General features: G+C 37.8%; 1 protein-coding gene across 1 annotated transcript in view; it reads left to right on the top strand.

Annotated features, from left to right (window-relative positions):
• The window catches only part of Glg1 (golgi glycoprotein 1), a 266,753-nt gene extending 243,690 nt beyond the window's left edge, over positions 1-23,063 (top strand). Inside the window, exons 14-16 of the mRNA XM_067151476.2 lie at positions 2,270-2,504; positions 8,465-8,571; positions 22,843-23,063. Of these exons, the coding sequence (XP_067007577.1) occupies positions 2,270-2,504; positions 8,465-8,571; positions 22,843-23,007 (507 nt within the window). The 3' untranslated portion in view covers positions 23,008-23,063. The remainder of the gene's footprint in view (positions 1-2,269; positions 2,505-8,464; positions 8,572-22,842) is intronic.
• Positions 23,064-27,342: the final 4,279 nt, after the last annotated feature.

The raw sequence follows: 27,342 nt of genomic DNA, 5'->3' as shown, positions 1-27,342 counted from the left end.
CATCCAGATGCATCCTCTTTGCTGACTCAGCCAGTTCTACTTTCTTTCTTCCATAAGCCCCATTAATATTGATAGCTCCCCATCGAATTCCATTTCGTTCGCCAAGTTGTTTCCAAGGAGTCCCTCGCCTGTCAAATGGGAGTGGGACTCCATTACTCCCATAGGTCCGTGGTTTGCTTAAAGTGTTCTGAGCTCGGTAAATTCATGAAGCAGGATGCTGCCCTACTTGCACATAGTCCAAATGAGGATCACTCCTCTAACGTGTTGTGGACCACCGGTGAATTGTATAGTCCTAGCCGCCTGAGCACAAGGAGGGCCATGACTCAGAATATGTCCGAGATGCCCACTCGCATTCCATAGCAACTGGTATCCCGACTCTCAGGACCACTTACTAGGCCACTCAGCCGTTGCCCATGGTTCACGAACTAGGACGTGACTACAGTAATCCACAAACATGAACCATATGAAAAATAAAAAGGATATATTTCTAATCAAGGTGTCATGAACATAGTTTATATATATTGCACTATTTTACCTGACCACTGAATAAAAAAGATGACTTCATCAACATCCTGACCCTAGTGATAACAGTTGAGGAGCTATCTGACGGTAAGATAGCAGCCTCGGTCTTGAAAGCCAAGAGTAACTGCCAAGAGCATTCATCATGCTGATCACAAGTTGCCTCATAATCTGCAAGCCTTTGCTCTGAGCAGTGGTACTCGGTATTCCAAAGTCAGGTGTTGCAGGAAATATTAGATTAGGAAATGAAGTCATAAAGGAAGTAGATGTGTATTTTTACTTGGGTTGTAAAATAAGTAACGATGGCAGAAGTAAGGATGACATTAAAATGCAGACTAGCATGAGCAAGGAAGGCCTTTTATGAGAAAATAAATTTGCCCACTGCGAACATTGGTATAGGAATTAGAAAGATGTTTCTGAAGACCTTCATCTGGAGCATGGGATTGTATTGAAGTGAAACACAGGCAATAACTAGCTCTGAAAGAGAATAGAACCTCTTGAAATGTATTATGGAAGAATGCTGAAGGTGTGGTGGGTAGATTTAATCTCAAATGAAGCGGTGTTGCATTGCATTGGTGAGAAGAGATCTATTTGGCTAAATTTGAACAGAAGAGGAAAGAGATTTATAGAACTCATAGTATGACACCCAGGACTTGTTCGGTTGGTTTTTTAAGGGAAGTGTAGGTGATAAGAGTGGTTGGAGTAGATCATTCAAAATCTTATGAATATGACATGCCTTTGCTGGCAAGATGTAGTGTTTCCAGTGCGCTATGTCTTCTGGTATGGGCTATAATAAAATTGTTACTTTCATTGACCTGTCCCAGTCTCTTCCTTGGCTTTGACAATATGAAAATAGCTGAGGTATGAGTGTCGCTAGTAATGCCATTCCTTATGCAGCCAGTCCCTGCTATGAATGGTGTGAAAATGTAGCTCATAGGGTCGGTTGGTGCAGGCATTTCAGTGGGCTTGGCAGACTAATGTGCAATAGCAACTTCTGGCTCGGTGGAGGAAAGCAACGGGAAACTACCTCATTTCCCTAGTGCGCCTCTTCAGTGACACCTAAGCCATCTATGACAGCTAATGGTGAACCTGTTGAGGAACCAACCAGCCTTCGGGCTGAATACCCAACATACATACATACATACATACATACATACATACATACATACATGAATATGACAGGTAGATCAGAGCAAATGTAGGTAGTAGTAGTTACGTAGAAATGAAAAATTTAGCACAGGATAGGGTGGCTGCATCAAACCAGTCTATAGACTGATGATCCAAACATTATTATAAATATCCCAGTATAACTTTGTGATCAAGAATAACTTTTTATATTGATAAATGCTGTTGGAAATTGAATTACAATCCTTCCAATTTCCTGATGGATAACTTTCTCCAGATTAGCCCTTAAAACTTCCTTCAACTTACACCATTTGTTTCTAGGATTACTGGAAGCACTGTGGCTCATTTTAGGTTTTGGTTGGGGCTTTGAGACTGTATACCCTTCCTTTTGACACATAATTTTTCTGGTGAATTCCCAACCAATGACCCACCAGGATTCGAACCTCAACCATCTCAGCTAAGCTTCTGTACTGATCATGCCTGCCTTTAACAATCAGATCTATTCTTTCTTCACAGTTCCCTTCACCTCATTTTGAAAACTGTTGTTCCTTAGGATAATTCCAATCAAAATCATTTAAATTGTGTACTTTAGATGACATACTGGTATGTGTTCTGCTGCTTTCAGATTAAGGAGTTATGTGCAAATCTTCTAGAAACTCCAGATGGTGCTGGGGCTGTTGAAGAATGTCTCAAGAATGCTTTTAACAAACGTCAAATAAGGCAAAAGGAATGTCAGGTGGAAGTTGCCAATATAATTGAAGAAGCAAAAGCAGATATTCATGTGGACCCTCTTCTGCATGAAGCATGCAGTATTGATTTATCAAAGTACTGTTCTGATATCCCTCAAGGTTCAGGCCGACGTAAGTATTCCTAAGATTGTTTATAAATGTTTATAAATGCTGTACATTTTATTATTGTCTGTAGTTGTCATACTTCTAAGACATTTGTGTTTTTTAGACAGATCCTTTCATAGCCAGTATTGATAGACATGATAATGTAGCTTTTGGGCTTTTGCCATGTCAAAGAAAACCAGGAGAAATTCTTTATGTTTCGCAGAGGCTTTGCTCTACGTCTTCAAAAGAGAAAACACATCTTTCTGCAAGGGAAGCTGCTCTAACAATGACGGTTTGAATATGGGAATACTTGGCCATTAGTCTATTGTAAGTGTTACTCTCGTTCATCACCAGATGGCTCGCTGTGCACTAAGCATCCAAGTGGAAAATGACAACATCATTTTCGCTCCATTTGTTTCTTGTTTAGTACGTCTATGTGTTGCAAAATAGAAAGTTCATCAGATGAATCAAAACTGATGGGGGGAGGAATATGGTAGGATAAATAAATAAAATATAATAGAGTGCAACGAAATACTGAAAAAGATAGGACGTAATCGAGATGAAGATGAAAGGAAAAGTACGTAAAAGGAAAAGAAGCAAAAAAGTGGGTGTTGTGGGGATGGGAGCAGAAAGACATGGTGTGATTATGGAAGGTCCACTTTCACCAGTGGTGGCTAATTTCTTCATGAAGCATTTTGAGGAGAAGGCTGTTTTATCAGTGAGCATCACACCAATGATTTGTTGCAGGTATGGTGACAATACATTTGTGGTCTGGACAAAAGTTCCTGAGAAACTTGACTACTTTCTAGACCACTTAAATCAGCAGAATCCTTCAATTAAATTCACTATGGAGATGAAGTTGGATAGATGCTTTCCTTTCTTGGATGTCCTAGTGACAAAGATACCAGATGGTTCCTTAGAGCACACCATCTGTCGTAGCCATCCACACAAATTGTGCAGATTCTCACCACCAACCAAGGCAAAAATAGATATTCTCTCGATGCTTTCCACAATGGGAAGACAAATTTGTGAACTATCAACTATCCAGGAGGAGAAGGACACACTCAGTCACTCGGCAACAGTTACAAGTACCCTTTCAAGGCTTTCATTTTGATATTGAAGTACTTGTAGAATATTGTTTTATACTTTGACATACTCACTGCATTGTTAACTTCCAACTTGTAGTTCTCATACATAACATGTATTGTTAGGTGGCGGTCAAAAATGTATTTTTTAGTTAATATTCGACAGTAGTGGGATTTGTATCTTGGAATTTTATTTATTTGATTTAACTCTTCCTGAACCCTCTCATCATCAGTCTTATTATGACCACCTTTCCATCCTTGTTTGTCAGAAATATTACGTATTAGATGTGACCTTTTGTAGTGCTGTGTTTACTTTTTGAGGAGAAATCCGTTATGTTTGGACTGAAGTATCACGACAAAACTAGGAAGCTATCATACTTTGGTCATATGATGTGGAACAGTAAATACAACCTTCTACAAGCAGTACTCCAAGGGGAAATTAATGGTAACGTGGTCCGAGATGAACATCATGAATGCAGTTGAATGAAGTCAGGTGATGCAGGAAATATTAGATTCGGAAATGAAGTCTTAAAGGAAGTAATGTATATTGTTACTTGTGTAGTAATATAACTAATGATGGCAGAAGTGAGGAGGACATAATGTGCACACTAGCACAAGCAAGAAAGGCCTTTCTTAAGAAGAGAAATTTGCTCACTTCGAACAATGATATAGAACTTAGAGAACTTATAGACGTTTTTGAAGACTTTCGTTTGGAGTGAGGCACTGTATGGAAGTTAAACATGGACGATAACTAGCTCAGAAAGAAAGAGAATAGAAGCTTTTGAAATTTGGTGTTACAGAAGAATGCTGAAGGTGAAGATCAAATCATGAATGAAGGGATAATGAATAGAATTGGTGAGAGGTGATCAATTTGGCTAAATTTGACGAAAAGAAGAGATAGAATGATAGGACACATCTTAAGACACCCAGGACTTGTTCATTTGTATTTTTGATGGAAGTGTTGGTGGTAAGAATGGTGGGGGTATAAATATGACAAGTAGGTTACAGTAGATGTAGTAGTTACATAGTTTAGCACAGGATAAGGTGGCATGGAGGGCTGCATCAAACCAGTCTATGAACTGATAACTCAAACAACTGATCAAGCATCAAAACATCTTATGTGCTACGGCTATGGAACATAATGAAATGTACGTAACTTATTAATTTCACACTTGTGTTGCATGTTATCTAAGTTGGCATTTGTTTTCAGAGGCTGTGCTGTATGGCATTGTGGGTTAATGTAGCCAAAGCATTGTGTTTTTTTCATTCAAACTCTGGACTACGTCTATCTAGAGGTACACAGAAATGGGACTGATAGTTACTGTTTATGGACTATTTCTTCAAAGCTTGATCTTGTGATATTTGTACATCTGCTTCCTTTAATGAGTGAAGTGAGAAACCTGTCGTGTGATGTCCGAGGAGCCAGGAGAGATCAACCGACTAACCTCAGTAGGCCAATCAGATCAATTCGCGGGCGAATTTCATTGGGCTTCACAAGTCTGTATTGCTAAATCTGGACTAGGCTTAAGACCTGCTGGAGAGCCATGCCGAGAAATCAGCATCAAACACAAACATACCCTGGTTTTCAGCCTGTGTCACCGTAGCGTACTTGCTATGGGATAATCCTGTCTGCACAGAAGTCCGTGTGCAAATCGCTGGCCTGGAGAAGCTTATTTCCTCAACTGGTGCTCTCAATGATATAGATGTTGATTCCCATAGGGAACCTGAAATTTTTGTCCCCAAGCCGGTCTTAAGGTGACACTCCGGAGATAAAAATCGATTACAAGATATTAGAATCATTCCGTATTGACGGTTTTCACTTTACAAAGGAAAAAATTAAATGTATCCTCCTAATTCAATACAAAACATAATTCCATCATTAGATGGAGCAATAAAATTCAAACATGTTTCGACACGTTTGAGCTATCTTCAGTGAAATAGGGGGAGGGGGTCAAAGTAATCTACATAATACAAGCTAAAAATGTGCTAAAAGCATAATGAAGGAACAAATTAAAAACAAAAGAGACAGACGGGAATAAAAACAATAACAATATACAATATTTATGTAACTAGATGGAGCAATAAATAACTCGCTGAGACAAATTCAGTGAAAAAAGTGTTAATATAAAACATGATTGAAATGTGCTAAACCTAAGAAGAGAATAAAATAACAGACGGAAACGAAACAATAAGTGCTAATAGTGAGGTTGCGGACCCCTTAGACTAAAAATTTTAGTTTGATGACAATTCAAAAACAGGACAAAATCACTGTGTTGAAAATTCAGGCAGACAGTCTGTCTTTTTAGAAACACCATACCACGAATGGCAAAGAGGGGAGCGAAAAAGCTTGTGAAACCAAGTTTGAGAGGACGTGCCAGGTGAAATGTATGTGATAAGTGATGAAAAAAAGCAGATGAATTAAAAATTTTAGAATAGCAGCATTCTCAATTCTTCTTGATTTAGCGATCCCGTTCTCGAAGATTATTTCCAATGTTGGCTAGGTGTTTTTGCCTTATTTTAAATGGTTGGGAGGGCAGCAACAAAATTGAGAAGCTGTGTTAGGGAAGTAACAGGTGCATGGTAAATTGTAAGTGACCACAGTGGAAACTGTCAATGAAGTTCCAATCTGTAATGGAAAAAACAAATTGTGTGAGAAACTTGGGCTGATAAGTAAAAAGTGTAGAATGGGTGCTGTTAAAACTTACGATACTTAAAAGGTGGTTGTCCACTCGAACCGGCCTGGCCTTCTCAAAATTAATGGTCCCATTCGTACGATCGAGTCTATTGTTGGCTCAGTTGTGTTTGCGAGGATGGGAGGAGCGGAGTAGGAATGGCGGTGCAGGGCTGGTGGGGAGGGGGGAGTGTTAGTGAGTCGGAGAGATGGAGGCAGGGTTTGTTTTTATTATATAAGTTCTGACATATATATGGAATGAATGTTTCAAGTAGAATGTTCTTTTTTTCGTTGATTTCATTTAAATTGTGAGAGAGGTTCATAAACTGATCTAAATCGATATGGATGCTCTCGAGAACGTTGAGCAAGGTGCCTTTTTAGTCATGATGCAAGATCTTAAGATCTTTGTCTATTGATGTGTATTCGTGGCTGGATGCTTTATGATGTTCACTCATAGCTGAAAAACTTATATTTGAGAAGCGTTGTGATGTTCGGCGTATCTTGTGACAAAATTGCAGCTTGTTTGACCTACATAGCTGGAATTACAGGATTGGCATTCTAATTTGTAAACTCCGGAGTTCAAATATCTATTATTAATGTTATTGTTGACAGTGTGTGGATTGCAAATGAGTTTGCATTTGGTATGGGAGGTTCGAAATGCTATTTTGATGTTGTGTTTTGTTTTAATATTAGAAATTTGGTAAATGCTACTATTATTGAAAGTGAATATGGAAAACTTTTCTTTAGGAGCAGAATCTTTTTCTAGGGTAGTTTTGTGCCTGCACTTATACCTATGGATGATTCTTCTGATGAAGGTTCTACTGAAACCATTGTTCTGCAATATTGCAAATAGTATTAATTTATTTTTTGTAATTCATGCTATTGTAAGCTGCTTTCTTATGTATGTCTGGGTGCACAGAAGTTTGTTGGATGGTATTGATGGTGTGGGTGGGTTTGCTGTATATATTAAAGGATAAAGTGTTATTGCAGTTGCGCATAATGGTGAAGTCCAGGTAATTGAGGGCTTTATTGTTTTTTGACTCTATGGTGAATTTTATATGTGGGTCACTGGAGTTGAGAGATTCAAGTACTGTGTTGCTGTTAGTAACATGGGAGTCTAAAATAACTAACGTGTCATCTACAAAGCGTGTCCAGTGTTGAATGCCATTAATCTTACCAATGATGTGAGAATGTTCTAAATGATCGATGTAAATATCCGCAAGGATCCCTGAAGCTGGTGACCCCATAGGAAGACCTATCTGTTGGTAAATGACATTATTGAAAGTGAAGAAGTTGTTATTCAATATAAACTTCAGATCAGAATAAATTCATCTATTTCGCCTATACTTAAATTGCTGAATTTGGAGAAAGATTGTTCTTGATCAATTGTATGGTGTTGTTAACGGGCACATTAGCATACATGTTAGTAATATCAAGTGAATGAAGAGTGTGATGTTTGGATAAATTAAAGTGTTTAATTTTATTGGTAAATTCTAGGGAATTCTTTTGATATATTGGCTTGAAATTGATAGTGTGATTTGAGGAATTTGTGAATGAACCGAGATACCTCATAGGTTAGACTATTTCTGAAATTGATGCAGGGTCTTATGGGGATGTTGGCTTTATGGATCTTGGGTAGTGCTTTTGCTGTGAGAAGCTTCGGATTCATAATATTCATTTTGGATTTTTCAAGGTCATTAGACAAAAACTAAACGTTCTTAATTATGGTTTTTAGGTTTCTTTGTATTTTATTAGTTGGATCTTCTTATATAGAGGTTATGAAGTTGTTTTCTGTAAAAAAAAAAACTTGTGCTTCATTAATGTAGTCACTTTTGTCCGTGATTATGGGAGCGTTCCCTTTGTTGACTTTTGTTATTATTAAGTCATTGACTTTTTCTTTAGTTTGTGGACTTTAGCTATGTGTTCTTTGTTGGGTTTAATGGTTTGTTGTTGATTAAGGATAGAAGATAGCTTGCGTTTGACTTTATATCGGACCTCTTCTTGTATGTTTATGGGTAATTTATTAATGGCTAATTCCGATTTAACTATGGTGGAAATTCATTCATATCTTGGAGAAAAGATTTCATTGTATGCCTATAAAATTTATATACATTTGCATATGTGTGTCATATATCTATAATCAAGAAATTCTTTTGTTAATTGACTGCTCATTTGCAAGGTGTCATTTTGTTATTGTAGATATCCAGTAAGGTGTTATTCTGTTATTGTAGATATCCAGTGTCTTCAAGCAAAACTTACTGATGCAAAACAGCCATTACAACCTGACTGCCATGCAATGCTTTCCAAAAGGTTTGAAATGTTCAGATATGCTGCTGAGGTGAGTAGTGTTGAGGATTTTTTTTTTTTTTTTTTTTTTTTTTTTTTTTTTTTTTTTTTTCATCTACATACCTTTCTTTCTGTTTAACTGTGTGATACTATTCATGTGCAAAGGTTGATATCTTTTTTTTCTCTTGTTATTGGCTTTACGTCGTACCAACACAGATAGGTCTTATGGCGACGATGGGACAGGAAAGGGGTAGGACTGGGAAGGAAGCGGCTGTGGTCTTAATTAAGGTACAGCCCCAGCATTTGCCTGATGTGAAAATGGTAAACCACTGAAAACCATCTTCAGGGCTGCCGACAGTGGGCAGTTTGATAGCGAGGTATTTAGAGGTTTTAACCCTTATAATGCCATATGCCCAATCTCTCGGCCATGCGAGCTGCTGTTAAATATACTGGGGGCCAATCTGCCGGCCATGTTATTGTTTCACCTGTATCTTCAATCCCTGATATGCAATGGAAACATAAGTAATACCGCTGGAAATTTTGAAGCATTTACTCTCTGGAAATATTGATAAAATGCAGTAACAATATGAGCAAACTTTTATAAAAATTTGCATTCGACATACTACAAGTTTCGTGTGTGGTGGCCATGCGCTCTTCCACTTTCATACCTGCCAACTTTCTCGACTTAGGCGGGAGACTCCTGATTTTTGACAGTTTTTCCCACCTCCCGATTATTCAATTATTTCTCCCAATTTTAGCTTATTTTTCGGGGAACTTCAAACATTTGTTTTCAAATCCCGCCATTTCAGCTTTGTACACCAGTGGCCGGAAGTCCTTCGCTCATTGGCTGCTTTCAAATTAAATGTTGATGTTTATTAATACGAGAAATGCACGCGAATGTGCAATTTTTATTGAAACCTGTATTGTTTATCACAACACGTATATAGATTGTCAATCTCTCATTCTCGAGTGCTATGTTAGTGTTCGTTCAAATCACATCCGTCTAGTCAATTCTAGAGATTAGTCACTAGATTTGGAGTCTGTTTTATTAATTTAGTGATAGAATTTCAAAGATAGCAACTAGTGACTTTTCTAGAGATTTTAAGAGCCATTTGGAGACTAAGGGGTAGATACACATTCCATTAATATTATCAGTAAACATTTATCCATAAAAGTGCTTCTCCCTTTAAAAAACCCAGCCTGATCATCAAAACTTGGCAGTGATAAGGCTAAAGCCCAGTTTTGTAATCTATCCGTGCACATACTGTATGGTTATATTGGAATGTTATGACAAATGTTTCAACAGCCATAGAAATCAACTGAACTGGTACGTGTTGAATTCTACACAGAACTACAGCAAATGTGAAACAGGCCCTCTAACTCTTAGGCTCCTAGCACAGGAAAAAATTAACATCAAGTTTCCAAGAGATAGTTGGTTCCATGTGTTCACAAATAGGTCACAAATTGTTAGGTATACAAACACAGGTGCTGGCATCAGCTCTTGTCTATTGGCCTACGATGATGAAATTGCAGCCACTCTCTTTGTACTATTAATGGTAATGTTACTGGTTTTACATTCCACTAACTGCATTCAAGAGTGCAATACCTTCTTAGCTACGGTAAGTAACTTTGCAATGTTTTCTTAACCCATTAGCGCCGGAATTAATTTTTTTGAGATGAATTTATTCATTTTGTACCGCATGTTAGAGGCCAAAGTAATCTAATGAAACAAGTTTCTGAGTTTTGGAACTGCTTAGTCCTAAGGATATTTGATGTTGCCATATGGCAACACTAGGCTCTTGCACTACCTAGTTTTTAACAATGAGCTTTGGAAGAAGAATTTAGGTTACAAAGTGTTTTTTTGTTTGTTGTACAGTAACAATGTTTAAAATGTTGGCATTATTTATTGTAAGAATATGGAATATCAGTTTTTATTCCCATCATAGCTAAAAAATAGAATTATTTAACAAAGGAGAAAATATTTGTTTGCAGTTTGCGTTTGTTGCCTGTCAAAGCAAAACACTCACTGGAACAATAGAATAAAATCAAAAGTAAGAAAACGAAGAATCAAAGAACTTCAGTTGCAGTTACACACTACAGACTTCACTACAGCAGTGAATACTTTCAGAGGCAGATAAAATCCCACCCTCAATACTTGTGCGTTAGGCACAGAGATAGAGAATGACAGTCTTTTACTTTCGTCATATCATCCTGCGTGTCCCAATGAGAACGCTTGGAGGGCAACTTATTTTATCCAGAAATGAAAAGTATGATGATGAAGCAACGAATTTCATCAGAAGTTATTTCTGGGCCCGTACAATTTAAAAACATTGCATACTTTCTTGCCTCTTGAACTAAATGTTCGATCAGCTGGTTATCCGCAAACAATTTGAAAATGTCAACAACTGTCATGGCTTTGCACTTGCTATAATTAGGCTCAAGAAATTTCGACAGTCACCCTATATTGAAATCAGCCCCTTCAGTCTATCTTGGTTTGTAATTTGATTTATTCTTTTCTCTATCAGTTATCCGCTCTTTCACAGTGTCGGGTATTGAAACAGATCTTGCATCAGTAGACAGAAAAGGCACTTCATCCTCTGGTAGTACACCTTCACCATCGAAACTAATCCCAGTTCTTTCATTATTTACAAGCTTCATTTCAGCACTGGCACGTAGAGCTAAGATTATCACTAAGTCCGCCATCATCTTTATCAATAAGCCTGCCATCATTTTCATCACCAGGAGTCCTCGTCTGTAAGTACACTTACATAACCAACAGCCCACCACTCCTTGTGTCAATAAACATGATTACTTGATTCTACAAATTCTTCTTTAACTGTCGGATGACACCACTATCTTCCATATTCTTTGTTGTTGCCAACAGTACTAAAAGAAAAAGGTATGCAAATCGTTGCCATGTAGCTACACAGCGCTAATGGGTTAAATATTGTGCCTGACAACAAGTATATTTCTTGTTGGAGTTTATTGTAAAGTATTACTTCCTTTATAAAAGGATCCTGTTCAGCATGTTGTTTTTTTACCCTCTCTAAAATAGTTGTCTTTGCCTCTAGTTTCATAATTGTGCATGTTACAATTGGTTACCAGCTTGTGTGTGTTATTTCTTACCAGACAGATATCTTTAGTAGTGACATGAGAATAAGGGAAAGTGTGACCTGCATGTGGTTTACTCTACAATAGAAAAATGCCAATCTGTCTCAAATCCAAGGTGTACAGGATTGTGTTATGCCATGTTGTGTTGTATGAGACTGAGTGTTGAGCAGTAACAATGGACACACGTCTCCATACTGTTGAAATGTGCATGCTCTGTTGCGTCATGGGTGTGAGAATGTCTGATGGCACTAGTATGAGCATGTTCTCAGAGCAGCACCTACTTCCATTGCCAAAACTGCCTACCTCCTGGACATCAATGGTAAGCTGCCGTGTGTACGACCAAAAAAGAGGTCATTAAGGGCGTGACTGTTATTGGCCTCCTCCCTGATGTGGTGGATTCGACAAAGTGGTGATCAAAGTTCCACAGAGCGGACCCTACACTGGCAGAAAATTGCTAAGAAGAAGAAGGCTGTAAATACATACAAACCAAAAAGTGAAATGAAATGTCGTATGGCTTTTCGTGCCGGGATATCCCAGGACGGGTTTGGCTCGCCAGGTGCAGGTCTTTCTATTTGACGCCTGTAGGCGTCCTGCGCGTCGTGATGAGGATGAAATGATGATGATACAACACATACACCCAGCCCCCGTGCCGTAGGAATTAACCAGTTAAAGTTAAAATCTCCAACCCAGCCGGGAATCGAACCCGGGACCCTCTGAACCGAAGGCCAGTACGCTGACCGTTCAGCCAACGAGTTGGATAAAAACCATAAAGTGTTAAAATATCGTTTTGCTGAAATGCAAGCCTACTTGATTCTGTCTTCATGCCATATGAACACTGCAGAGAGGTTTGGAATGAATGAATCCAAGCTTTTGGCATGCAGTCTGGTGATTAGAAATTTCATTTTATACCACCACCACTCCTACCCTGCGAGATGAATGATGGATCTCAAGTTTATTCAGATTGCCCTACATCTCAGAAACCATGGAAAGGAATGCTCTCAAACATACAGCACATGACTCCCTAGGGAAACATCTTCATCGCTTTGACATTCTTCTTGAGACATATTTCAATTTTGCAACCAGAGGGACAGAAATAATTTTAAAACCTGTGCTCTTCTGACAATCAAGAATGACTGTGGCTCCTACTGGGAAGCAAGGGGATGTATAGGTCAGTGATATATTTATCAGTGCTCGTTCTAGTGGGAAAAAATTTATATATTATATTTCAATTCAGTATTTAGGTAAACATGATTGTCAGTGGCACAAAAAGGTGAGATACAAATACAGTTACCAGAAATGACATTTCTGAGAAGTCTGTTACAGGAGACAAGGAGAGACAGATTGACAGATGAATACATACAAAAAGAAATAAAGCTGGATAATTGAGTAATTAAATGAGGAGGAAGAGACTGAGATGGCTTGTAATGTGAAATGAGTGAAAGAAAAAAGAATAATGAAGCATATTATGGAATTACAAAGACAGGAAAATATTAACATGATATTGTATAGGCTTTTGGGCTTGTGCCCTGTCAAGAAAATAAGATTAAATTCTTAACGTTTCGCAGAAAACTGTGCTCTGCATCCTCAGAAGAATTCTCGACTGTCAGGTTGTTTGAGATGAATATTACGTTCATGTTCTTTGATACAGGTACCAATGGACCAGCATGTTTGGCCGATGTATACTTTACCGCACGTACAAGGAATTTCGTATACCCCACGATGTAAAAGTGGGGATAATTTGTCCTTGGTTTTACTCAGACTGTGAGCATTTTAGTGGCGGTGCCAAACACAGTTTTTATATTGTGTTTGTGGAGGACCTTGGCAATTCGATCTGTGGTATTGTGAACGTAAGGCAAGTAGGCAGTTCCCTTCACTTCTTCCTTCTGTGAGATTTGCTTGGTTGTTTCCCTGGGATGTAGGGCTCTATGAATCTGCAAATCACTGTAACAATTACCCTTAAACGCGACTTTGAGAGTGTCCATCTCCATCTGGATATGTGATGGCTCACAGATTCGTCTCGCCCTCTTGGCGAGTGTCGTGAGGATGTTTTGTTTTTGTGCTGGGTGGTGGTGAGAATCTACATGAAGATAGCGATCCATCTTGAATGTTCTAGTAAGAAAGAAACCGGACGGCTCCTTATATGTTATTCCACCTCGTGAAACATCCATCGTCCTTCAAGATTCCAGAAGCAGGAGAGCTTTCTCCTAGTATCATACTTCGCATCGTCTATTAATTCTAGTTTATAAACATCTTGAGAAGACAATGTTACGATTCTTTATTTTCAATTGATCTCTGAATGAACAACATTATCGCTTAAGAACCAAGTTTTTTCGATTTCCATTTCCACAATTTATACGACGCACGGGACTTTTTTAAGGATCTCTATTTTTTAACATAATATAGCGCTTCTCTGGTTTCCTAAGCCTCCACGTGCAACAATTGCCTTGTTCCAAAAAACTTAAGAGCCTTTCCAACATCCATGTATTTTGACGTCTATCAATACCTTATAAAATACGACGTAATCTTCTTCGAATATACAACAGCTAAGAAGAAGCCAGCGTTCAACCTACTATTCTTCTTTATTACATCATTTAGTGCACAGTGGTCTTTTATAATATACGGCGCACCGAACTTTACATAACTTCCGCTCAGTGCTTCGTCAATTGGAAGAGTTATTATTTTTAATATATCTCTACTCAACTTCCCACATGGTATGTACCTTTAAAAAGACTGTACTTGTGTTTACATTGTTTATGTTTTCTTCGATATTTACGCTTTAATTTACTTCAGGCTGATGATGACCTATTACTAGGTCGAAACTAGTCCCTATGTAATTTTCATTTTGTATTGAAAAGGTGGACCAATAATAATATATTATTTTACTCTATTGTATCGTAAGCCTACCCACACAAATCGCTATCTTCATGTAGATTCTCACCACCACCCAGCACAAAAACAAGGCATCCTCACGACACTCGCCAAGAGGGCCTGACAACCTGACAAATCGGCAATAGCTGAGCACGCTCTATCGTCGGGTCATGATGTCATGTATCTAATGGAAACAAGAGAGGTCCACCTATTCAATACCATACAATGTTATAAGAAAAATTATAACATTTTATTATACTCGGTACCGGTTTCGATGCTGGTGTGCATCATCATCAGCCAAAAATAAGAAAAATATACATAGACAAAGTTGCAATAAACAATGCATAAAGTACATATAAATTTTACAAAACTGGCAAGACCTAATTAAAAACGGGATCCATAAACATTAACCTATGACCTAAACTTAAAAAATAGCACCAATTGTCTTAGAACTATGAATATACGTCCTCTTGATAAAAGTCCTCTGAATCTAAAAACATTAAACCATGTGTGGACAAAAACCAATGTTTCATTATCATAAAAGTCCAAGAGCATAATTTTAATTTTGTAAGAACATATGTGTAAAAGGTTTACTTGCTAAACATTCACTGAGTATTAGAGTAACCAGTGCAAGAATTAAGAAACCATTTTTCTATTGGTTAAAAATGGCTGTCATTAAAATAACACAACCAGTCAAAAGACGTAACTTCCTATTTCGCTTAATAAAACATATGTCTTCTCTAACATAGCCGCTTTCTTTAAGTATTAGATAACAAGATCTTTTTAATGAAAAATTTTGGCAGACGCCGTGTTTCCAGGGTACTGTTCTCGGTTCAAACTAGGACCTGAAGCAAATAAAAAAGAAAAGAATATCAAGAAAGGCTTTTTAAAAAAATCTTGTCGTAAAAATTTACGTGAATAAGAGACTCACCTCTGGGAGCGTATATATTATGTGTTATTAGACGTTAGGGAAGACACTGAGAGCCGCAAGACACCGTGACCAATGCACCCGCGTTGGAGGGGAAGGGAAGGGGAAGCAAAACAAGGGAGGCACTGAGACGGAGTAGGAGGGGCCCGGAGCCAATGGCAATGAAGGAAGGAGGGAAGAGGGAAGGGAATTATGCAGGGCAATGCGGCAAGAGGGTGTGGCGTGAGAACGTTTTTTGTATGCTATGAAAATCTAATTTGCTATTGGAAGCTTTTCTAAGTCTGAAAAACGCTATCAAAAAATCAAACGATACTCTTGGTTTCTCAGAAATATCATTAAGATTCAAACCAGCATTAAAGTATTGGTCCAGGTGAATAAAACAGCTCTCAGTGATGTCAAGTAAAGTACCTTTATTAATAACCTGTAAAACTGTGAGATCCTGATCAATGCTAGTAAAATTATGTTGAAAATCTTTCATATGCTGCCCCATTGCTGAAAACTTATTGTACCTAACGGCATTAACGTGTTCCGCGTATCTAATTTTAAAGTTACGCCCTGTTTGTCCAAGATAAGAACTGCTGCAGTCATGGCAGCATAATCTGTATACTCCAGAACTATGAAAAACATTATTTCTATTTAATGAAGTGTAGTTATGCAAGATATCAATACTTCTATTATTAGTTCTATAAGAAATCTTAGTGTTATGTTTTTGGAAGATGTTGGTGATGCTGTGTATTTTATTTGTAAAGGTAAAAGTCGAAAAATTATTAACTTTGGGTTTTTCTCTCGAAAGGACGGTACTTAAACTTGTTAACAATTCTATCAATAAAAGCATTTTTAAAACCATTGTTTCTAGCTATCGCCCGGATTAAATTTAATTCTTCATTCAGATTCTTTTTCGACATAGGAACTCTAAAGGCTCTGTCAACCAGACTATTATATGTGGCATTTTTATGGGCCTGAGAATGGGAAGAATCGTTCCTGATGGTGATAGCAGTCTGAGTAGGCTTTCTATAGATATTATATGAAAAGGAAGAAAGTGAACAAGTAACCGTTAGGTCCAAAAAATTTAAACGATTATTATTCTCGGATTCTAAGGTAAACTGTATATTCTGATCTAAACTGTTAAGATTGTCAAGAGTAGCTTTTGCATCTGTGGACCGTTCATCTAGAATTACGAAGGTATCGTCAACAAATCGGGCCCAGAAATAAATATTACTGAAGGTTAAATTTTTGCTATATTCAATATCTTATGCGGTACTGCATATTTCACCAAGGTCTTCCACGTTACAGCCGTATTATTTACTGAATCAAATGCTTTTTCAGAGTCTGTGAATGTCAAGTACAGTGTGACCTGCCATTCATTACTTTGCTCTAGAATGATTCTTAATGTATTTATTAGATCAACACAGCTGCGCTGTCTATGAAAACCAGTTTGTTTTTTTCGAAACGCTATTCAGTTGAGTCCTTCACTCTGTTTAGAATTATTCTAGAGAGAATTTTACTTGGTGTGCTCAGTAATGTGATTCCTCACCAAATTTTACACACTCTAGTGTCACCTTTTTTCGGAAGTTTCACAATTAGTCCCTCTTTCCAATCAGATGGAATTCTCTCTTCTTTCCATATTTTACCCAGTAATGATAGGAACAAATTAATGCTGGCCTCTTCATCCACTTTTAGTATTTCTGGATCTATCCGATTCATTGGCTGAATGGTCAGCGTACTGGCCTTCGGTTCAGAGGGTCCCGGGTTCGATTCCCGGCCGGGTAGGGGATTTTAACCTTCATTGGTTAATTCCAGTGGCTCGGGGGCTGGGTGTTTGTGCTGTCCCCAACATCCCTGCAACTCACACACAACACTATCCTCCACCACAATGACATGCAGTTACCTGCACATGGCAGATGCTGCCCACCCTCATTGGAGGGTCTGCCTTACAAGGGCTGCACTCGGCTAGAAATAGCCACCCAAAATAATAATAATAATAATAATAATAATAATAATAATAATAATAATAATTATTATTATTATTATTATTATTATTATTATTATTATTATTATTATTATTATTATTATTATTATTATTATTATTATTATTATTATTATTATTATTATTTCTGGATCTGTATTATCTGTACCTGCTCCTTTACCATTCTTTAATTGTTTAAGTGCTATCCTAACCTCATGCCTTGTTGGGGGATCCAGCTTTATTCTAGAGTCTTCACTATCTAAGCCTTCATTTACTTCTTGCATTTCCTGCTCATTTCCATCATCTTTGTTTAGAATTTCTGAAAAATAATCTTGCCATCTTCTCAATAGTTGTTCTTGAGATAACATATTTCCTTGCTTATCTCTCACTGATTTACTCTTCCTATAACCTCCTCTTGACAACTTCCTTGTAATATTATAGAGTTGTTTCATGTCTTGCTTCCCACACTCCTTTTAACCATTTTGTCGATTTCCGAATATTTAATTTGGGCATCTGACTTCTGCTATCTTGTGCTGCTTTGATTTACTATAGCTTTTGCCTCTTTTTTTTTTTCAGTTAAGTCCCATGTTCCCTCAGACATCCAGTCTTTCTGTTAATAGATCCTATTACCAATTACTTTTTCACATGTTTGTATATAAGTATTCTTAACAGTTTCCCAAGTTCTTTCCACCCTCAACTCTTCTTCGAGATTTGAAAGGACTTCAAACCGATTTTTCAACTCCAGGCTAAATTCTTTCCCCCCTCTTTTCATTGTTTAACCTTTGTATGTTGAACCTCTTTGTTCTAGTTGCAAACTTCTTTAATACAACCTTTATTTTCAATTTAAACTTAGCTACTACTAGATGATGATCACTACCAACATCAGCTCTTCTTCTATTCCTCACATCTGTCAACGATCTTCTAAATTTCTTACTAATAGCTACAAGGTTCGTCTGGTTTTCTATTTTGTGATCTGGTGATACCTATGTAACCTTATTTGAGTAACGAATGTCCCTCCAATCACCATTTCCTGACTGACACACAAATTTACAGATCTCTCTCCATTATCATTCATTTCATCTAATCCATGTTTCCCAATCACATGCTCTAGTCCCTCATTATTTCATCCAATCTTTGCATTCATATCACCCATAATAATATCAGTATCTTTTTTATTTATTGTTCATGGTTTCATTCAACTGGTGATAAAATTTATCCTTCATGTCGGCATCAGATACTTCTGTTGGTGCATAACGAACTACTCTTGTTACGTTTCAAATTTTACCTTGAAATGTAGCTGTCGGCATTCTGTCTGAGATGGGACTCCATCCAGTTAAACTGTTCTTAGATGTCCTACTTAGCAACATACTCACTCCATTTCTCTGTTCAGCATCCTCCCCAGACTGTCCAGAATAAATAAATGTGTTCCCATTTTGCGTCATAATTTCTCCAAAATCGAAACATCTCACTTCACTTAAACCAAGAATTTCCAAGCCATAATTTTGCATCTCCTTCTCAACCTGCTTTAGTTGAGCTTCCTCTGTCAAAGTTCTAACATTCCAACAACCAATTCTTATTTTCAGTTTCGGGTCAAAGTTCGTCATCGAGGTATCCATCCGGTTTCGTTTTACTTAGTTTCTTTAATAATTGAATTCAAGATGTGCAAGTTATTAGTCCACAGCACCCAAGCTTGGTGGTGGGGCTGCCACCTGAGCCTTCAAGCCTGCCGTTTTCTGTAGGTTGTCTCCCTAAGCCTTTGAAGATCCCTCTTCAGAAGACAGTGGTTGACCCTATTTCTTTAACCCCACACGAAGAGGGTTGCCTGGCAGATTTGCCGTTCCATAGGTCTCCTTCTCCGCTGTATCTGCCATTGAGGACTTCACCAGAGCCCTGCTAGCCATCACTTTTCAAGGTTCCTGAAGGCCCCTTCATAGCTACTGCAGCGATCATGGGGCACACACAGTCTCCACTGTACATCACCCCTACAGGCAATCCCGTACTTCATGCCATTGCCCATCCCCCATGACTTGGACGAGGGGTTGAATTTATGAGAGACATCTATCAAGGTGTAAAGTTCAGATATCACTTTGATAGGGGACTGTTCTTATTGGCTAGAGTTTGCTCCCAAAAGCCCACTAAGATTACCTCCATCATGGAATTGCAATACAGTGGGACACTAAAGTCTACATACAACCCCCATTTTGTAGCATGCTGTGTACAACCCTGGATGTACAGAGGTGTACGCGCAACTCTATGTCTGCGTCTACGTCCACAACAACATAAACCAAGGTCGTCGGATCAGTATTGTGCACGACAAGCGTGGTAGATGCAACAGTGTGTGTTTACTGCGGTACAGATGTCAACATACACTTCGAGTCTGCCGTCAGTTATAAAAGAGACGTTGCAGTGAACACAGTGAAAATTGTGTGGTTTGTTGATACAGTGCGCGTGTATTGCAATATGTAATTCGATCGCGTAACATAGTTCCAAAAAGAACTGAAATGCCAGTGGACATGAAGAAAAATATCATTGAGCTCAGTAAAAGTGTTTTTCACTGCGGAAAATTGGGGAAATTGTCAAAAGGAGCCATGCAAGTGTCCAAACCGTAATAAGATCGAGGAAGTGTAGAAAACAAAGCTAGGTGTGGACGACCACCAAAATTATCTAACAGGGAGCATGGACACATCATTAAAAAAGTGAATGCCGATCCCAAAATTACAGCTACAGAGGTAGCGGTACATGATGCAAATACTAGTGGCAATATTGTTCATCCCATCACAGTACGAAGATTTCTGCACAGTTATGAGTTTGGCAGTAGAACAGCAAGGAAGAAACCATTCATAAACAAGGTAAATGAACAGAAGCGCCTAGAATTTGCAACTCTGCATCAAAGTAAAGATTCCACATTTTGGAATACAGTGCTTTTCACAGATGAGAGTAAGTTCAACACCTTCCAGTGTGCTGGAAAGTAAAAGGTATGGGGAAAAAGGAACGAAAGTTTGAAAAATCTTGTCCCATCCGTGAAGCATGGTGGTGGAAATATTCTTGTGTGGGATTGAATGTCTGGAGTTGGGGTTGGGAATTTAGTATTTATTGAGGACATTATGGATAAATGGAAGTGTCTCACTATCTTAAAGGATAATTTTGAAACAGTCTGCTGAGAAACTGGGATTAGGAACAGGCTAGGTGTTTCAGCATGACAGTGACCCCAAGCATACGGGCATTGTCGTAAAAGAATGGCCACTTTACAATGTACCAAAACAGTTGTATTCACCTCCCCATCACCGGACATCAACACAATTGAACGTCTTTGGGGAGAACTAAAGCATAAGATTAAAAAATACAACAGAAAAGCAAAGATGAATTGAAAGCCGCCTTAGTGAAAGGGTGAAGTAACTTTACATCTGCGGACACAAAAATGTTGGTGGAATCGATGCCTCGGCGTTTGAAAACTGTGATCGAAGCAAAAGGTGGCTATACAAAATATTCAATCATGCATGAAAGTGAACAACATTCACAGTGTATGTTGACTTTTGTACCTAACCGGTGTTTCATTTGTATCCACAAGATGTCAGTATATGGAACTATTATTAATTATGCAATATGTATGTTGTTTTTCAGTTGGTAACATGTCTGTTTATGACAAAAAAAAAGTGAATACATAATATTTTCTTGATTGATTTTGACTTGAAGTGTTAAATTTAGAGTGTATGTAGACTTTAGTGTCCGACTGTATGTAGATGACACTGTAACACATGCTCTTACACACGAGGAACTGCAACAGTCGGTCAGTTGTTTCAAAAGTGCTTGCAATCGTTTTGGTCTCTCCATTAATGTTTAGAAAACCAAAGTACTCGTGCAGCCTGCAACTGGGTCAAACCTTCCAGCTTTCAATATCTCCATTGTGCATACTACACTGGAGCAGGTTGACGACTTTTTATATCTAGGAAGAATCCTCTCAAAAAATGCTAACTGGACACAGGATATGGATGCCCACTCAGCATTTGGACATGTAACCTGCCATGTCTTCATGAATAAGGACCTTACATTGCATACCAAGATCATGGTTTATGGTTGTGAAACTTGGACCATCTACCTTTGAGATATCAAAAAGCTAGAGGCTTCCATCTGCATAAACTTGGAGCAATCTTGTAGATCCATCAAATGGGAGGGCCCTGTCACCAACCTTGTGGTTCTTGAGAAAGCATATGCTATAAGCATTGAGGCTACCATCATTGGCCATTCTCTCAAGAATAGGGCGTGTCCGTCGTATGAGTGATACCAGGCTTCCACGTCAACTCCTGTGTGGTGAACTCTGCTCCGGCACAAGACTATGTGGAGCCCCTTTGAGGCATTTCAAGAACCAGTTAAAGTGTGCTGTGAAGATGGCTGGAATCAACGCTGAAACTTGAAATACACTTACTGAGAATCATACACTTTGGTGCTACACTGTTTCTTCATCAATTACTGTGTTTGAAGAGACATGACATAGACATGAAGAGGCTAATCGACAAGCACAAAAGCTCTGTCAAGTCAGTCCCGCCCTCCTCCAGTCATCCCGTGTCATTTGTGTGCATGTATGTTTCATGCCAGGATTGGGCTACTAAGTCATAGGAAAAATATTCTCAAAGCATTGCAAGTGTGAAAATTTAAACTGCTGAAGAATATGTATAGTCACATTCGAGTTGCAGCAGACAACCACAACCACATTTGTAATACCAGACTCTGTAAAGCCTGAAGTTCTGTGTGCACACTTACTTTTACAGCCCTCTTGGTGGCCATGATCATTAAGGCATCAAGTCTATATGGTCTGACACCATGGTTAGACAGTTTGAGTCCCATTGGTCAAAAGTAATTAATCATCTTCATAATGTTGGCCGTAAGGTTAGGAGTGGTGCTGGTATACAATTTCTAATCACCAGATTACATGCCAAAAACCTGGATTCATTCCAGTCCTCTCCGCAGTGTTCATATCGCGTGAAGGCATATGACGTTCATGGTGATTCATCTGTCGGATAAGGACGTTTAGCCTTGTGCAGACCATTGGTACTACCTGACAGGAGTAGGCTATGTGCCTGCACCTGGTTTCACCCTCTCTCTACTAACATATATCAAGTTATTAATTTCATCTCATTAACTCCTCTGATGAGGTTGATGTTGGGAAGGGCGTCCGATCAATAAATCTTGCTATGAAGATTCATCTCACTTCATACCCAACCCCGTAGAGAAACGAGACAAGAGTTGGACACACACCATTATTTTTATCCTGGATTTAAGCGTGTATATTTAGTTAGTTATTTTCTTTTAAATACACACCCAAAAGTAACACTAAGTTTGATTCTGTTGTTTCTGCTGTCTTAAGAATAATAGTTTTGTTTATATTTCTACCAATATTATATTATGTGGGAATACTGAATTCATTCTAATCTTACTGATGTTACTATTTCCAGGTAGTGGCTCCTGAAACCTTTGAAGAACTTTATTCAACGGTATCACGTTCTCCATCCAGGAAATACTTCCTTATCCTTGCCTTCAGTATGGTGGGTATAATATTCATAATGGGTTTATTTTGTGGCCGTGTTACTCGCAGGACATTAATGATGAAAAATAAATAGACAGACGTGTGAAAAGTGAAATAAAATTTGATTGCAGGATTTTGTTCTTTGAAGAATGTGTGTGAGTTTTTTAAATCCTAGAAAGATCACTTCTTGAATGAATGGGCAATGGGCAGTGTCTGAAGAAATAAGAATGTTACTTTCCACAGCAATCCCATATAAGAAATGAGATACCTTCATGTGAACCATCAAATATTTTCATTGAAATTTTGATTTATGTCAGTCTTACTCAAGATTAATGACAATTTAATATGGCTTGCATTACCACTTGTACGTGATAGACTCAGACCAGTGTATGTGTGATTCAAATACATACTAAATACTGTACCTACTCTGTACCTTCATGAAAGTGACCCCTCGAATATGAAAGTCCGAAAGTAGTTAGGCCAGAAATCAGCTTAAAAAATACCAAGTATAATATATCAACTAAACTTTTACTAAGTGTACAGTGAGCATGTGGCACAGTGGGTAGCGTTCGAGACTAGTAATTGAGGGACTGCTAGTTCAAGTGCTGCTATGCGTATGGTTTTCTTTTTCTTTTCTCCTTATGTTTCATTCTACATATATTCTAGATATGAATATTTGTAATGGTATTAAGGCTGTGTATAAAAATGGAAAGCTTATGGTAGGAAATTAGACATTTTTGTATATTTCCTTGTCAAAGCAAAATATAAACGCTTAACCATTTCGCTGCCGAATTCTCGGTCAGGCTGGTGCAACCCCAGTGCTGGATTTTTTCACCAAACAACTTCATCAAATATTATCGCCAATTTACACATAAAATACAATACAATACAACTACAGAATAAAATTTTGGGATGATATTTTAATTCCCCAGTTTCTTTCTACAGTGTTGGAGACGGTTCATGTTTGGAATCCAGGGTTTGATTCCACATTAAGTGGCAAAAAATTTGTCCATTAGAAAGATACTTAGAAATTTTCATTTGCATTATGGGTTATGCCTACTATATTTACATACAATACCAAAATGTACACACGATTAACAGCAGAAAGATTAAATTAAACACACAATATTGGTAAATGTAGGGCGGAACTTGTCATAAACTTAGCATCTACTGTCTGTTTATAAAATCTGTGTGCTTCATCCACTACCCTTGCCAATGTCTTTTCATTCACAAATACTCCGAAATAATCCATTTCAGGGCATTTAGGGGTCAAATTATTATTTGACATAGCTAGGTTTGGCGCTTGAAGTGCATGCGCCTTTGGCGTAAACTCGTCGTCCGACCACATGGGCAGGCCTAGGTCAGTGTCACTTCTTCCTCTCTCTGGCAGCATATCATCACCTCTATCAACATTATCACTCCGTATCACTTCACTGATATCCTCAATATCAATACTGTCACTGTCGGAATCCACATCAGACTCAATCTCCTCTAAAAGTGTAAGAATTCCTCCAGACGCATCTTACGTTCGTACGTGGCAGCCATCATTCAAACACGATGTTTACAACTGTGACGAAAGAAACAACGTTTTCCTGCAGAACTATTTGTGGAAAAAATATATAAACTACTTAGTTTAAAGTGTGACTAATGGATGGCAGAAGCATATGACACGCAGTTTTAAGGCCGATAGAATATATTCGACTGCAACACTAGCGGCGCAAAGTCCGGCTCGAGTACACTTGATCGCAGCAGTTAAAAGATTAAAGATTGTCATTAATGGTTTATATTACCATTTTCCTTGCTAACTCTTCATGTTAGTGTATATCCTGCGATGGTGCAAGGTCCACTTACTTAATAACTAATTAATTGTATGTTACAATTGTGTTGCAGCTGCAGTTTTTCAAGAATACACATTGGGATTGGGAAACAAAAATCTTGTTTGCGTTTGTAAAAATTTCCTTGGCATTGCACAGTTTTGCAACATACCACACAGTACCTAATCTATTTGCTGCCAAACATTGGGGATGACAGCTGGTGATGTTGCATTTCCTATCCATACTTTGAACATTAAAAATATACTTACCTAAAATATATGTGGATCAAAAGATTAGAAGGAAGAAAAGAAAAAGAAAAACCATGCATGAAGCGGGACTTGAGCCAGAGTTCCCTCTATTACTAGACTCAGGCACTACCCACTAAGCCACTCACTCACTAGTCACTTTGTTAACGTTTAGTTTACCATATTTACTCTCCTCTAACACTTTTCTTTTTCAACTCTAAAATTATGGGAGGGTATAATAGGTGAAAATTTCACATAATGTAGATTAGGTTGGCATGGTTTAACAGCAGAAAAAAGGAACATCTAGCATATTTAAATCAATATGCAAAATAGTTATTTAAATCTATACTATATTTACACAAAAAGCTGTATTAGCACATTTAAACAGTTGTGTATCAGCCCTTCCTTCATTACTACAGCTGACTGGTCTCATGACTAAACGCTACACCTGCGCCAGAGCGCCGCACAGAGTTCAAGGCTGTGCAGCATTGCAATGTCCAAATTGTTGCGACAAATCGGTGAAATTCAATCACTTTGTTGGTATAATCTAACAGAAGCTAATGGCACAGCGATGTCCTCTCTGCAGACTTCATCCATTTTGATGCATAAAGCCTCCTTACCAAGTTCTGCTCGCTTTAAAACTCTTTCCCTCAATATCAATTTCATGCACTTTAAATTGAATTTTTGTGATTTTCACCGTTGACATTATGAATTCTTGCTTCGCAAACCCACTCCAGAACTTTTATGTCCACATTTTCATATTAACCTTTCTTCACACAACGGAAGGAATTAGATTTTTTTTTTTTTTTCAATAACTTGTCTGTCTGGTTACACCAATGATGAATCCTTTATTGAAAAGGAAGCCATTATGAATCATACACGGCTGCACTTTGTATTTACAACTCGCCACTCTTACTCCATTTTCTGCAGCATGATATAACATATTCAACTTAAGGATGCCATAAAACTTATTCTCCTGCTTTTTTTTTTATTTTTTTAACTAGATTCTTCATAATTACACACTATAACTACACGCTGTGCACAGGTCGTGGAGTTCAGAAGCTAGAAGGGCATTGAAAAATCTGGGGTAGGGGGAGAGGGTAGCCAAGGCCAGTGTACAGATGGTGCAGAAGCATGGATTTTACCATTGCACTTGATGCCTGGTCACTTGAAAGATTTTTTGCAATTTTTTTCCCCAATTATTTTTTCCAAATCTTTTTTATGATAATATTTAAAAATTAAGGGGGCAGTGTCTTAGGCAAAAAATATGGTACGGTATGTATGGCACTTGGAATTTGTTAAAGCCGATTTTCTCAAGAATGCCTGGATATCTGACCCTGTGGCTTGGGACATTCGTATTTGAAGGGTCACCTTCACATACTACGAGTATTAAAAAATTCCTGACCTGTCTACCTCAAGGTCTCCTTGTGAAACAAACTCGTTTTTTTTACCACACAAAAATGGTTTTACTTTCCAAGACTCTACCGTCAGTTCTTGTTGTGAAACTGCCAAGCTGATATAAGGACACATCTCTTTGGTGACAAAATTAATGCTAGAGTGAAAGAAAATTATCAGACCTTTTATATATTTGAAGTCCAGGTTGTGGCAAATATTAACAGATTTTTAGAAGAAAAAAAAATTCAAAAGCTCTCAAGAGATTTTTTTTGGTTTCAGAAAATCTATATGAATATGAAATAATGAAAAGAGAAATAGATTAGAATCTGTCAGATTTCAATACAAATAGTGCTTATGTAATTAATTATAATTGTTGCCATCTTTACCTAAAGGAATTGGCATTCAAGAACAAATTTTGCATAATCAACAAATTGTTGCTGCATCATTTTAAATATTGTAAAGCAGCTCAATTGTGTGAGGTCCAAAAGGCAGCTTCATAACCAATCTGAATATCTCTCTTGCCTAACTTGATGTCTTGCAGATATACTGGAAAATGGAGTAGAATCTTCAAAATCATCCCTCCCCTCTTTTTATGTGATATACTAGGGAGAAATGATTATTCGCTACTTAAAATATTCTGCTATGTAGAATTCACATTATTACTTGGTGCTACATACTTACTTCATCAAAGAAAATGTTGTGCAATCAGTAATATTTTCCTCTTTAAACGTATAATTTAGAGAATTAAATCAACATGTTATTACAATTTATTTTCTGATCTCTTGTATGAAAGACAATGTTAGGTTCCTACTGTCAAAGATGGCAATTTTCTTCTTTGTTAACATTTCACTTGTATTAACAAATTACAGTGATAATATTTGTTGAATTCTTTAAGGTGACATCTGCATAAAGGTGTATTTATTCTTACAAGATGTAAAATATTATACAGGAATAAACTCTATAAGTCGTTGTTTA

The sequence above is a fragment of the Anabrus simplex genome, chromosome 7 (assembly GCF_040414725.1).
Source record: "Anabrus simplex isolate iqAnaSimp1 chromosome 7, ASM4041472v1, whole genome shotgun sequence".
Lineage (NCBI taxonomy): Eukaryota > Metazoa > Arthropoda > Insecta > Orthoptera > Tettigoniidae > Anabrus > Anabrus simplex.
Note: the sequence above shows the minus strand (reverse complement) of the source record. Positions and strands in the feature narration are given on the sequence as shown.